We start from the raw sequence: 13,364 nt of genomic DNA on the forward strand, positions 1-13,364 counted from the left end.
CTTAACATCAAAGGAAACTTCCAGTATCAAAAAGCAAGAGACCTTGGAAGAGAATTTATTGAGTGAATGAAGGACCCAAAATAACAAAGTTAGAATGGCTGGATGATTTGTGGGTACTTAGGGGCCAAGGAGCTCCCCATACCCTACTCCCTAATGTCTTTTTTTTTTTTTTTTTTTTTGAGACAGAGTTTCACTCTTGTCGCCCAGGCTTGAGTGCGATGGCATGATCTTGGCTCACTGCAACCTCCACCTCCCAAGTTCAAGCCATTCTTCTGCCTCAGCCTCCCAAGTAGTTGGGATTACAGGTGCCTGCCACCACGCCCGGCTAATTATTTTGTATTTTTAGTAGAGACGGGGTTTCACTATGTTGGCCAGGCTGATCTCGAACTCCTGACCTCAGGTGATCCGCCCGCCTCGGCCTCTCAAAGTGATGGGATTATAGGCATAAACCACCGTGCCTGGCCGCTACTCCCAGATGTCTTACATAAAGCAGCCTCTTTCTGGCTTGGAGGAAAAGATCAATGAGGCACATGGAAAGCCGGAGTTCCATATTCTAGAAGAGCAAGTGCGCATGTGTGTGCATGTGTGTGCGTGCGTGTGTGTGGACAGTGTGTGTGCCTGTGTGTACAGCATCCCAGTGTTCTCCCACCCCTAAAGAGATTTGGAGACAGAGAGAAAAGTCTTCTGCCCTTGTCCTAGGTGTTTCTCCTCACCAACCCCAACAGACCACACTTGGGAGAAAGGTTGTGGGCCGGCCCCCTTCCAAGCTGGATTTCAGCAACATTGCCAGCTTCTGTTGAAACAGATCAGAAAGGGTCCACTCCAAGCATGTATTGTAGAGCTTTTCATGCTTCCAATTTTAATGTCATTGACTTTGTAGAAGCAACCTATACCTCGGGTTTACTCTTGATACATCAAGAACTTTGATTTGTGCCTCCTCCTGTCTCCTTGATCATTCCCGAATTCGTATTCTTTCTTCTGTGGCCTCCTTATCCATTTCTATAGGAACTGTAAATGTTGCACTGGGGATGATTTTGTTTTTGTGTGTGTGCTTGCTCAGAAAATGGGCCCATTGATCTTTATTTGAGGTGAAGAAAAAAATCTAAAAAGATCATTACTGGTCCTTTTATTTCTCTCTAGGCTTCCAACGAGTAGTGTTTTTTTTGCCTGGGATCCTCTCTACAGCTGGGAGAGGCTGGGAACTGAGGTGCTGACAGCTTATGTCGGAATCGCATAGTGTTTACTGTGCTGTGAGTTTATAACAGCCTTGTTTCCATACTGACAGCAAATGCCATATGGAGAGAAAAAAAATCTGTCAGATGAACCCTTAAGGGATCACAATATGGCACACGAAATCTCAAAACTGCTTTTGGAAAAGGTGGGGGTAGAGGGGTACCTTGCTTAAATCACATAAGCAGCATGGTGCTCTCTCCCATAATTGAATAAAAATGGAATTTGACACAAGGTACTTTACTTTGGTTCTGTGTTTGTGCTGGGAAAAACTCGGCTGATTGGGAAAAGATGCAAAGGTTTGTTTTCCTCCCCTTGGGGGATTGTGTTGAGTGGGAGGCAACGGGAATGCAGGCTGTATCTGCAGGGCATTGTGCTAACAGGTGCAGGCTGCAGACCTGTCACAGGCGCTGAGACCAGGTTCCCTACTGTGGCTGATGATCACACTCATCTAGCTTGACATTTTATTACTGTCACTTGAGATCTTGTCTATTCACCCACACACACTCCTGCTGACCTCTCCAGTCTGAGTCCAACCTCCCTGCGGGCTGGGACCACATCCCTAGGTACCCCTCCCCGTCAGAACCTGGCATACACTGAGGCTAAATGCTTGTTGAAGTGGCTATTTGTGAACCATCTGTGCTGGGAGCGGTGTAGACTGCACCCACGGCTGAAGGGCAGAGTTTAGGCTGCAGTCCAGGGCTAGTTGGAGCCACAAAACCATTTGGGAGTGGGCCAAGAGGGGACTTGGCAGGTTGCTCATCCACGCTGATCCAAATACTCACTCGGGAGAGAATGAAACGTTTTAGAGTGCCTTCTTCTACATACGCTACTTAGATCTGGCGAACTCCTCCAAAAAAAACCCTGCCCTCAGGCAGGTTACCCATGAAAGAAGTGGGCCTGGCCGCGGCTCTTTCCATTCCAGGAGGCAGACAGTGGAGTGCTGAGGCCGTGTCGCCATGTCGCCGTGTCCCCGTGTCCCCGTTCAGTGAATAAATGCCTGGGAGGGAGGGGCTGCCTTCAGGGCTCCTCTCTCCGCTCAGCTCCGCTTGTATGCCGGCTGCGTCCTCCGTGGGCTCTCGCTGCGTGGGGGAAGGCAGTCTCAGCAGCCCTCGGCTGAGCAGTCATCCCGAAAAGCCCTCCTGGCATCCCAGGGAACAGACAGTATCTTTCCTGGAAGTTCTGGCAAAAGCCCTGGGAGGACTCCAGGGCCCCCACGGATCACAGGCCCTGACCTGATTGGCTAGAACTGAGTCATGGCCACCCTTGAACCTGTCGTCATGGCCAGAGAGAGAGGCCTCTGATTGGCTATGACTAAGTCACGTGTCTATCCGTGACCTTAGCACTGTGTCCAGGAGACAGAGGCCTTTTGATTGGCTATGACTGAGTCACGTGCCTGTCTCCGTAGCGTGGGAGGTCTCAGCTCCCTTTTTAGATTCAGAGGCATGGGTTGAATTGGTACAGACTGGGAGAAAGGAGGTTCCCTAAAGGAAAGGGAGGTGGAACAGACCAATGATCACATCCATAACGATGAGAAATGGGGTTTATTAATGTGCCAGCATCTGGTTTGAGTGCTTTCTATGTATTGTCTTATTCATTCCTCAGGACGGTCCTAGGAGTTAGGTCCGCTCACCGTCCCCAGTTTACAAACTAGACAACTGAGGGGCAGTGTCAAGCCTCTTGCCCCAGGTTACACAGGCAGTGAGCAATGGGCTGGGATTTAAACCAAGGTGGTTTCGCTCTGGAGCCCACACTCACACTCACAGCTACCACGAGATCCTCCCTGCGGGCAAGCCTTAGCTTTACATCCTATGGATAAGCATTTTGAGACTAAGAATCCAAGTGTGCTAGCGCAGTGGTTGTGTTCATATCCCCTTGTTGCCTGGCATATCTCAAGAGAAATCCTTTCTAGGGGGCTGGTATCTTACCTCCTTTACACCAAGTAGACTGTAGTCATCCCTTTCCCCCAAGTTGCTCTCCTTCCCAGGCTCTATCGCCCTCTTCCCAGTTTCCCATGAACTCACCCGACTGTGTCCTGTGCAGCTGCAAAATCGATGGCCTAGTGTTCGGTGCTCCAGAGAGCCCGAGGCGGCATGTTTCAGTGGTTCCTTCGAGTATCTTCCGGGCCAGAGAGAACTTCTTGGAGAGGCTTTAGCATCACTGCAGGAAGAACCAAAAGGGAAGGGGCCCCCATCCCAACTACAGCATGCCCTTCTGGTTTTCAGAGAACACAGAGGCCCAGAGAGGGCAAGTGAATGGTTTGAAGTAACACAGCAAATTGTTGGCTAGCACCGTGGTCTCTGGGCCTCTTGGTGGGAGTCTTGCAGTATTTGCTCTTTCGAATCCTCTTGGCTATTGAGTGGGTAAGTGCGGGTGACTTCCTGTCTCCGTGCCTTTAGTGCCTAACTGGAAAAGGCAGGGTTTTCATAATTTGAAGCGTCCTAAGACTGGGCTTTTCTCCAGTTGGGCAAAAATGATTTTTTAAAAATGTATCCATTAGGATGCTTTGAATTACAAGTAATTTCTAAAAATGTTCAAACTGCCCTAAACAAGGAGAATGTGTTGTCTCATAAATCAGCTTTTCAGATGTGGTTTGAGCTACAGGAATGGTTTGATCCAGAGATTCATGACATCACCAGGGCACCAACACTACTTCCTGTAATTTCCCAGCTCTCACCTCCTTGATGTGTCAGCCTCATCCTCATAGCGGCTTCTCTTGCAGTGTCAAGAACACTGTTGCAGCACCTGGCCTCACACCCACTCACCATGACCTCCAGAGGAAGAGAGCGCCTCTGCTCCAGTGTTTCCAAGCAGTCTGCGGTCCACTCTGATTCAACTGGCTTACATTACAGGCCTGCAGTCACTGTACTCAGAGAATGTGATGTGCTTAATGGCCACCAAGGAGATGGAATCACAGTCCCCAGAACTGCTGGCATGTCCATACAGAAATCAGAGCATTGGCCAGGGGCGTGGAGTGGGGAGTGGAGGCTGGGCCGTCACTGGTGCCTTCTTCTACACTGACATCTCTCTGAGTCTTCAGAGACCATAAAATGAAGAAGGGGTTCTGAGAGTTTGCCAGTCACCTTACTCCATCCATCTGGGGCTCTGAGCCCAGGTGAGGGAATGACAGGAAGGCCCTGCCTGGCCTTCTCCTGGGTCTCATCACATTCTTCTTTTCTTGTCTCCAGACAGAGATTACTGCAGTTTATGTGACAAGCAGCCAATCGGGAGGCTGCTTTTCCGGCAGTTTTGTGAAACCAGGCCTGGGCTGGAGTGTTACATTCAGTTCCTGGACTCCGTGGTAAGTTCCTGCTCCTGTGGTCGTGTGGTCCTCTGTGATCAGTGATTGTTTTGGCTCAAAGGAAAAGATAGACCTCATGGTTTAGAAGAGTGCTTACAAAACTCCCACTACAGACTTTGATTAGGAATGCAAAATTGTCTCAGGATCTAAACTCATGGGTGACCTTGGGTGGGCCCCTTCCCTTCTGGACCTTAGTTGCTGTTGCTATAAAGTGGAGCCCTATCAGCTCTTTGATTCTGGAAGTCTGGGTTATTATGGGAGGCAGGGCCTGGGGAAGTTAGGCCTAGCTCTTGGATCTGGTGGCCCCTTCCTCCAGCTGAGAACCCATTTTATAGAATTCCACAGCTTTTGTGAGTTTGTACAATTGTTTATTGTCAGCTTCCCCATTAGAATGCAAGCTCCCTGAGGGCAGGACCCTGGGCTGGCATCCTGTTCACACCTGCCTCATGCAGTGCCCAGCATCTATGGGCACTCAATAAATGTCAAATGAAGCGCATGGCTGTCAAGCCGGTCTGACTGCCAATGGCTCCACTGGGCTCTGGCATGGATGACATGCCTGACACCATGGAGGCTTCCTTCGGATGTGCTTGTTATGCATTTGTTTAACAAATGTTGATTGATTGCATGGGTTTTTAAGACAGGTTGTGGGAATAGTCAGGAGTTCCTCCGCACCTGCCCAGGAAGCCTGGGCACCTTGGTTCAGCCAACTGCCCTTGGGTTTTATCCGAGGAAGGAGGACAAGAGGGGAGAAGAAGGAATGGGGAGCGGTCATGAAGGGTGTGAAGTCATCCAGGCCCCTCCCCTCTCCCCCAGGTGCAGGGGCTAAGAGGCTGCTGTTTCCTAAAAGCCCTCATGCCACCATTGGCTGCTGCCATCCCGACCTCTATCTCAGTTTGGGGGACAACCCTTTAAGATTTCAAGTCTCTGTGTCTGCTTCAGGATCTCAATGTGCATCTCTAGACTCACAAACCAAATTGCCCACTGGACATCTCCACTGAAGTCACAAAGGCCGCCTTAAAGTCAGTAAGTCCCAAATGCACTCAGCACTTTCTCCCAGGACCCCAAAGCTACCAGCCCTGAGACATTACCTGTTCCAGTGACCAGCACCCTACAGTCACCCGAGACTGAAATCTTTGCACTCTTTAATGCCTTCCCCTCCTCATCCTTCCCCAACCTGATCAAGGCTCATGTGCTTGGCTCCTTGACCCTGCCCAGGCCAGCTCCCTCCCCTCCGCAGGCTCTGCCTTGGGCTTAGGGGAGGCTCTGCCTTGGGCTTCGGGCAGATTCTTGGCGCCTCTTGTATGAGTGATTACAGTAGTTTTCAATCTTGGCTGGGCATTAGAAACACCTGGGGAGCCTTAAAAACACACCAGAGCCTGAGCTGAAGCCCAGACCAATTAATTTGAATCTCTGGAGGTGGGGCCTAGTATTTTTATAACTTTTTATTATGGAAAATTTCAAGCTATAAAAAGTAAAGTCGACAGAATAGTGTAATGAACCCCCAGGCACCCTTCACCCCACCTCAACAATTATGAACTTATGGCCAATCTTCTTTCATCCATTCCTCCATCCTCCACTCTGTAACATTTTGTAGCAAATTTCATATATTATCTCATCTGTGAACTTTTCAGTATGTATCTCTGAATAAGAGCTCTTTAAAAAATAGTATTATCATAGCTTTAAAAATTCTTTACTATCATCAAATGTTAGTATTCAGATTTCCAGCATTCTCATACATTTTATGTGTATTTGTTTGAATTGGTCTGGATAAGGTCCACACATTGTGATCGGTTGATGTTTTCTTTACTCTAGGCTCCCCCTAAACCATCTATCCCCCTTTGTAATACATTTGTTGTTCCTACAGAAGAGCTTCCCACAGTCTGAATTTTGTATTCTTATCCCCAAGTGTCATTTAACAGGCTCCTCTATATTTCTTTTTTTTTTTTTTTTTTTTTTTTTGAGACGGAGTCTCGCTCTGTCACCCAGGCCGGAGTGCAGTGGCGCGGTCTCAGCTCACTGCAAGCTCCGCCTCCCAGGTTCACGCCATTCTTCTGCCTCAGCCTCCCGCATAGCTGGGACTACAGGCTCCCGCCACTGTGCCCAGCTAATTTTTTTGTATTTTTAGTAGAGACAGGGTTTCACCGTGTTAGCCAGGATGATCTCGATCTCCTGACCTCGTAATCCACCTGCCTCAGCCTCCCAAAATGCTGGGACCACAGGCGTGAGCCACCGCACCTGGCCAGGATCCTCTATATTTCTTATGCATTGCTAGTTGGATGTAGAAACTTGACCAAATTCAGTTTCCCTTTTTGTGTGTGGAGTGGGATTCGACTTCCTCAGTGGTTTCATGTTCTTCCATCAGGGGGCATATACCATCTGGTTGTCTTTCTTTTTGAAATGGTAGCAGCTATTGCTAGTCTGTATGTGAATCTGTTAGTTAAAAAGGACTTGCAACATGGCAACATTCTAATTCTGCCATTCCGTCTTCATTTGCCAACAGAGGCACTTCCTTTTGATGACCATGTGGTGACCTAGTGGTAAAGTTCATAGAGGAAATGGTTGATTCTTTTCTTGCATTAATGTTTCTAAAATACCAAACTGGTTCACTACCATCCTCTAGTAGCAGTAACTAATTAGAGTTTTTAACTCATGGTTGTAGACATGTTGCGTGTGTACTGTTGCACCGTAGTCATTATCCTGACTGATGCTCATGGTCTCATCCCTGGCTAGTGGGGGCATCTCCAGGTTGGCTTTGAGTCCCTGGCTGGACTCCAGCAGTTATCAGTAGTCTCCTTGCTGTCTGATATGACGCAAGGTTCTGGGCTCATCTTATACTAGATCTATTGTTTTTTGGAGGAGCTGTGATTCCTTTTACTGGGACACAGTAGTTGCAGGCCATAGTTTGGCACAAGGCTTATTACCACTAGGCTAGCCATCGATTCTAACACCTATTGGCATTTTTCAAATCTCCCAGGGGTTTAGTGTGGATCCAGGGTTGGAAAGTAATGACATCTAGGATAAAGTCCAGGTTCTGAAACTGACTTACCAGATCTTCCAGCATCAGCTCCTGCCCACCTTTTCACCCTTGGCCTTCCCAGAGTCTTTCTTCAGCCCTGTGTTCTGGCCTCACTACCCACTTCTAGCATTTGTGACTTACCAGGAGAGTTCAAGCCTCTTGGCCCTAGCTCTCTCAGGCCTCCCTGCCTGAAATCCTCCCCTTTGCCTGGCAAATGCCTGCTTGTCCTTCTATCCTCTGTTCACAGAAGTCCTCCCAATCTCCCTCTTCCTGTCTCTTCTCCTGTGCCCCTCTGCTGTGGGTGCTTGCTTCTCACATGCACCTGAGCCACATTGCTGCCCCATGCTGGCAGAGGTGCATTGATGGAGAGTGCAGGCTCCAGAGATAGGATGCCAGGACATCGTGGCTCTGCCACCATCCCTTGGTGAGACCATGCATGGGCAGGTGTTTAACCCCTCGTGTACTTCGTGTCTTCATCTGTAAGTGGGGATATAGCTGTATCTGATGATGGGAGAGGTGTTAGGTAGAGACTACATGAGTTCTTACTGCTCAGAACCATGTCTGGAATAGCACTGAGGCTCAGTGAATGTAGCCATTGAGGGCTTTGTGTGCCTGTTCCTCCACTAGCCAAGCCTCTTGGTGGCACAGACGTGGCCCATGGTCTGTGAATCCTCAGCCCGCAATGCCACACCTAGCAGTTGAGTGATACTCAGATTGGGCCCAGTGGAGGTTGGTGACTTGCCTAAAGTCACAGAGCATGTGAGGGGCAGAGGTAGGCCCAGAACTCAGGTCTCCTGGCTCCCGGTCCAGGCTCCTTCCTCGGCATCATGCTGCATCTGAGGCCATGAGCATAATAAGCCAATGACATGGAATGTTTGAAGGCGAGAACTGGGATGGAAAAAGAAGAACTAGAGCAGGTTAAAGGAGGTTGGGAGTGTGGATATGGGGAGGCTGGTTGTATCATGAAGTAGGACGGTCAGCATAGGAGTCTTTGAAAAGGCAACGTTTGATTGAGGACCAGGAGGAGCTGGAGGAGTTAGTCAAGTGAATATGTGGTGAAAGGGCATTACAGGCAGGGAACAGCCAGCACAAAGGCCTGCAGACACGAGTGTCTGCAGTTGGAGGGGAGGGAGGAAGGGCAGAGGGGGTAGTAGAGAAGTTGATCATGTAGGACTTTGTGCCATCAGAGAACTTTGACTTTGAGAGAAATGAGGGAGCCACTGGAGGGTTTTTAGCAGAGCAGTGGCGTGGTCTGACTTGAGGTTTTGTTTTGTTTTGTTTTAATGAGACAGGGTCTCACTCTGTCATCCAGGCTGGAGTGCAGGAGTGGGTTCGTAGCTCATTGCAGCCTCAACCTCCTGGGCTCAAGTGATCCTCCTGCCTTGGCCTCCCAAGTAGCTGCAAATACAGGTGTGCACCACCATGCCCATCTGTGCCTTAGGTTTTTAAATGATCCCTCTGGCTTCCATGTTGGGAGCAGGCTTTGAGGGGCAGAGGTGGGAGCAGGGAGATCTGCTAGGAGGCTATTGCAGCAGTCCAAGTGAGAACAGCTGGTGGCTCAAGCCAGCATGGTAGCCCCTGGCAGTGGTGAGAAGTGGTTGGATTTGAGACTTGTGTGGAAGGTGGAGTTAACAGTATTCTCTGATGGACTGGGGATGAGAGAAGAGTTAAGGAAGACTTCAAAGTTTTGACCTGAACAAATAGAAAGATGGATTTAGGAAAAGGCTGTGGGAAGGTCACCCTGTGGGGAAAATCAAGAGCTCCGCTTCAGGCACACATGCCTTGGGATGTCTACCAGATGCTTGAGTGGAGAAGCTCCAGGGGAGATGGGTATTCAAGTCAGGCTTCATGAGAAAGGTCTGGGCTGGAAATGGAAAATTGGGAATTGTCAACTTTTTAAAAAAAATTTTTTACTTTTGAGACACAGTCTTACTCTGTCGCCCAGATTCGAGTGCAGTGGTGTGATCTTAACTCACTGCAACCTCTGCCTCCTGAGCTCAGGTGATCCTCTTGCCTCAGCCTCCCAAGTAGCTGGGACTACAGGTACACGCCACCACGCCCGGCTAATTTTTGTATTTTTTTGTAGAGACAGAGTTTCACTATGTTGTCATGGCTGGTCTCAAACTCCTGGGCTCAAGTGATCTGCCTGCTTTGGCCTCCCAAAGTGGTGGGATTACAGGCATGAGCCTCTGTGCCCAGCCTTGGAGTTGTCAACATATATAGAGCTGGTGTTTAGAGAGCCCTGGGCTGGAGGAGCTCACCAAGGAAACAAATCCACGTGGATGGAGAAGCGTGAGGACAAAAGATGCCCCGGACCAAGCGCTGCTCCCCATTTGGAAAAGAGGAGGCAGCAGCAGCTTTGGGAGCCATCTAGAGAGTTGATGAGGCAGAGCAGGGTGAGGCTAAGCCTAGGAGCCGGTGGAATTTTCCAGCCACGTGTTTTGTTAGACACTTATAGTCAGTTTGAAAAGGGGGAAAAAAAAAATCCAGTGGATGCCCATTTTCATTCTGGTCGTGCCGTCGTTCCCTCTTTCTGGGCCTGTACCAAGAGCTGTTTTTTGGAAAGGAAATGTGAGTCTGGCTCCCTGCGTCAGCGCGTCCAATGCTCTTCACATCTGCCCTAATGAAGCTGCCACTCACGAGAGGCCGACCCCATCCCCTCTGCGTTTTCATGTGCATCCCTGGGAATTAGCGAGACTTTTTCATCGCCCATCTTGACGTCAAATGACCAGCCTCTGGAACACCTCTTTTACGCACGGAGACTTTATTGAGTTTTCCAGGGCTGGCGTAACTTCTCGTCTAAGGTCCGTTTTTTCTTCCATCCTGACTGGAACCCAGAGGAGGGAGGAGGTGGCAGTGTCCTTGGTGTTACAGTAGCGCCCCGGGTGCTGCCTGACTTGGCCAGCGCCATCCATGCCATTCCCATCTCTCTGTTGAATTTCTACCAAGTGGAGCTTTTAAAAATAACCTGTCCTCGTTGGACTCTGATGTAGTCCCTGGGAAAGGCTCCTCTCCTGCACAGTATTTTTTTTTTTTTTTTTAATTTGAGACAGAGTCTCACTCTGTCACCCAGGCTGGAGTGCAGTGGCGCCATCTCAGCTCACTACAGCCTCCGCCTCTTGGGTTCAAGTGATCCTCCTGCCTCAGCCTCCTGAGTAGCTGGGATTACAGGTGCACACCACCACACCCAGCTAATTTTTGTATTTTTAGTAGAGATGGGGTTTCACCAAGTTAGCTGGGCTGGTCTTGAATTCCTGACCTCAAGTGATCTGCCCGCCTCAGCCTCTCAAAATGCTGGGATTATAGGCGTGAGCCACCGCGCCCAGCCTTCTGCACAGTCTTAATGTCTGCATTTCTCAAGTCAAGTGGAAGACTGCAGCTGTTTTTTAAAGAGAGCCCAGGTGATTTTCTGGGTAGCAGAACCGTTGGTGCATCATTTACTAGACTGCAGGGGGAGTTCGGCCTTTTGTGTTGGTTGTCAAGGGTCTTCCAGGAACCTGAGAAAGACTTTTCTCCTGCCACTGCCAGCTGCCCTCTCAGCAAGAAATGGAATCGGTGACCTAAGCCATGACTGGGTCTGGTCTCTAGAGGGCAAAGAGCTTGCCCAGCAGGTCGGGGGACTGAAGAGGGTCTAGGCTAGTGTCAGCCCCCACAGGCCAAAGGGTCTTGGGCATCTTGGAGACTGATGGACTTCTCTCTAACCTGTTCCCCGGGAGCCTTGACCACATGCTGGCTCATTTGAAACCATCTTGTCTCCACACTTGGGTGAGACTTAATGTGTTCTGGTCTCTCCTCTTTGGGATCGGAGGATGTTTGGCAGATAGAGAACCAGATCCACCCAGTGCATATTTATGGGGCGGCTCCCGTGTGCCAGGCTCTGTTCCAGCAGTTGGGAGAACACAGTGAACAGGGGAACTAAGTTCCTGCCCTTGTGCAGCTTGCTTTCTGGTTAAATGAAAGATTAAAAAAAATTAAGATTTTTTTTCCCCAAGAGATGGAGTCTCACTCTATTGCCCAGGCTGGAGTGTGATGGTGTGATCATAGCTTACCGTAGCCTCAAACTCCTGGACCCAAAGTGAATCCTCCCACCTCAGCCTCCTAAGTAGCTGGGACTACAGGCGCAGGCCACCATGCCTGGCTAATTAAATACATTTTTTTTTTTAGGAGATGGGGTTTCACTGTATTGCCCAGGCTGGTCTTGAACTCCTGGCCTTAAGTGATCCTTCCACCTTGGCTTCCCAAAGTGCTGGATTACAGGCATGAGCCACTGCACCTGGCCAAGGAAAATTTGGAAGTGAATTAAGCAGCACCAGCTACAAGTTAAAATATCTGTTCAGTGTTAGCTTTGGGTTTTTTGTTGTTGTTGTTCTTTTTTGAGACAGAGTCTTACTCTTTTGCCCAGGCTGCAGTACAGTGGGGCGACCTCAGCTCACTGCAACCTCCACCTCCTGGGTTCAAGTGATTCTCGTGCCTCAGCCACCGTAGTAGCTGGGATTACAGGCAGGCGCCACCACGCCCAGCTAATTTTTGTACTTTTGGTAGAGATGGTGTTTCAGCAGGTTGGCCAGGCTGGTCTTGAGCTCCTGACCTCAAGTGATCTGCCCACATTGGCTTCCCAAAGTGCTGGGATTACAGGCGTGAGCCACTGAGGCCCACGCAGTATTAGTTCACCTCAAAACATAGTGGCTTGAAATAACAGTCAAACTTTATTACATGATGGTTTTGTGGGTCAGGAATTTGGGCATGGCTTCACAAGGTGCTGTTAGCTCAAGGTCTCTCATGAGGTGAGATGTCAAGAAGTTGGCTGGGCTGCAGTCGTCTAAAGGCTTGACCATGGCCAGAGGATCTGCATCCACAGTTATTCACATGCCTGGCAGGTTGGCGCTGGCTGTTGGGAGGAGGGAGCCTCTCCGTGGGATTGCTTGAGTACCCTCACAACATGGCTGGCTTTCTCCGGAGCAAGCAATCCAAGAGAGCACGGTAGGAGCTGCAGTGCCCTCTATGACCTAGCCTTAGAGCATGCACACTATTTCCCTAATATCATACTGGTGGCACTGGTTAGCCCTGTTTCACATTGAAAGAGACTTTCCAAGGGCATGAATAACGAGGCAAGGATTATTGAAGGCCACCTTGGAGGCAGGCAACTACAAATATGAGGTTACAACAAATGAAATCTCATATAGGAAATGCTAAGAGACCTTCCTAGCTGCTAATTAGCCTAGACTATAGGAGATGACGTAAAATTAGTGGGCTGTCACCTGTCACCTCTGCCTGATCATTTGAAATTTTACTGTGAAATGATCCACTCTGCCTCACCGGGGGCTAAGTATTCTGCTTCTGTTGTTTATGAGAATTCAGTATTTGTCTTCGTCTTTCTCTCACTGGTGTGATCCTCCAAAATGGGGAGAGTGGAGGGTGCTTATAGTTTTTCAGATGCACATAGAGACTGTCAGAACAGCTAGGAAGCCGGACCCCGGGAGCAGGGCTATCTTGAAAAAGTGCCACTTCTAAAATGGGTTTATATAGTGCACGTCTGTGGGATCATCCAGTCTCCTGGGTGCCCCACCCCTATTCCCAAATGACGTGGCTGTTCTAGAAGCTGCCATGTTCTTAATGATGTCACCCCCAAGCTGCAGTTGACTGGAGCAGGAGGGAGTCTGTGAGCCAAGGCGGGCCAACAAATCCTTTCCCTGGAATTGATGACCTCAAGGGGAAGTTCTTCCCTGCTAGAGAAAGCTTAACATAAAAACCCTGGGAACTGGAAACTGCCATGTTTCCTACACTGGAACAAGCCAGTCAGCACCCAGAGATCGTGAG

General features: G+C 49.3%; 1 protein-coding gene across 10 annotated transcripts in view; it reads left to right on the forward strand.

The window, feature by feature from the left end:
- The window catches only part of GRK5 (G protein-coupled receptor kinase 5), a 252,869-nt gene that overhangs the window by 169,285 nt on the left and 70,220 nt on the right, over positions 1-13,364 (forward strand). For all 10 annotated transcript variants that reach the window (XM_005566566.5, XM_074002888.1, XM_074002891.1 and 7 more), the window contains one exon: positions 4,419-4,531. In XM_005566566.5, the coding sequence (XP_005566623.3) occupies positions 4,419-4,531 (113 nt within the window). The remainder of the gene's footprint in view (positions 1-4,418; positions 4,532-13,364) is intronic.

The sequence above is a fragment of the Macaca fascicularis genome, chromosome 9 (assembly GCF_037993035.2).
Source record: "Macaca fascicularis isolate 582-1 chromosome 9, T2T-MFA8v1.1".
In the NCBI taxonomy this organism is placed as follows: domain Eukaryota; kingdom Metazoa; phylum Chordata; class Mammalia; order Primates; family Cercopithecidae; genus Macaca; species Macaca fascicularis.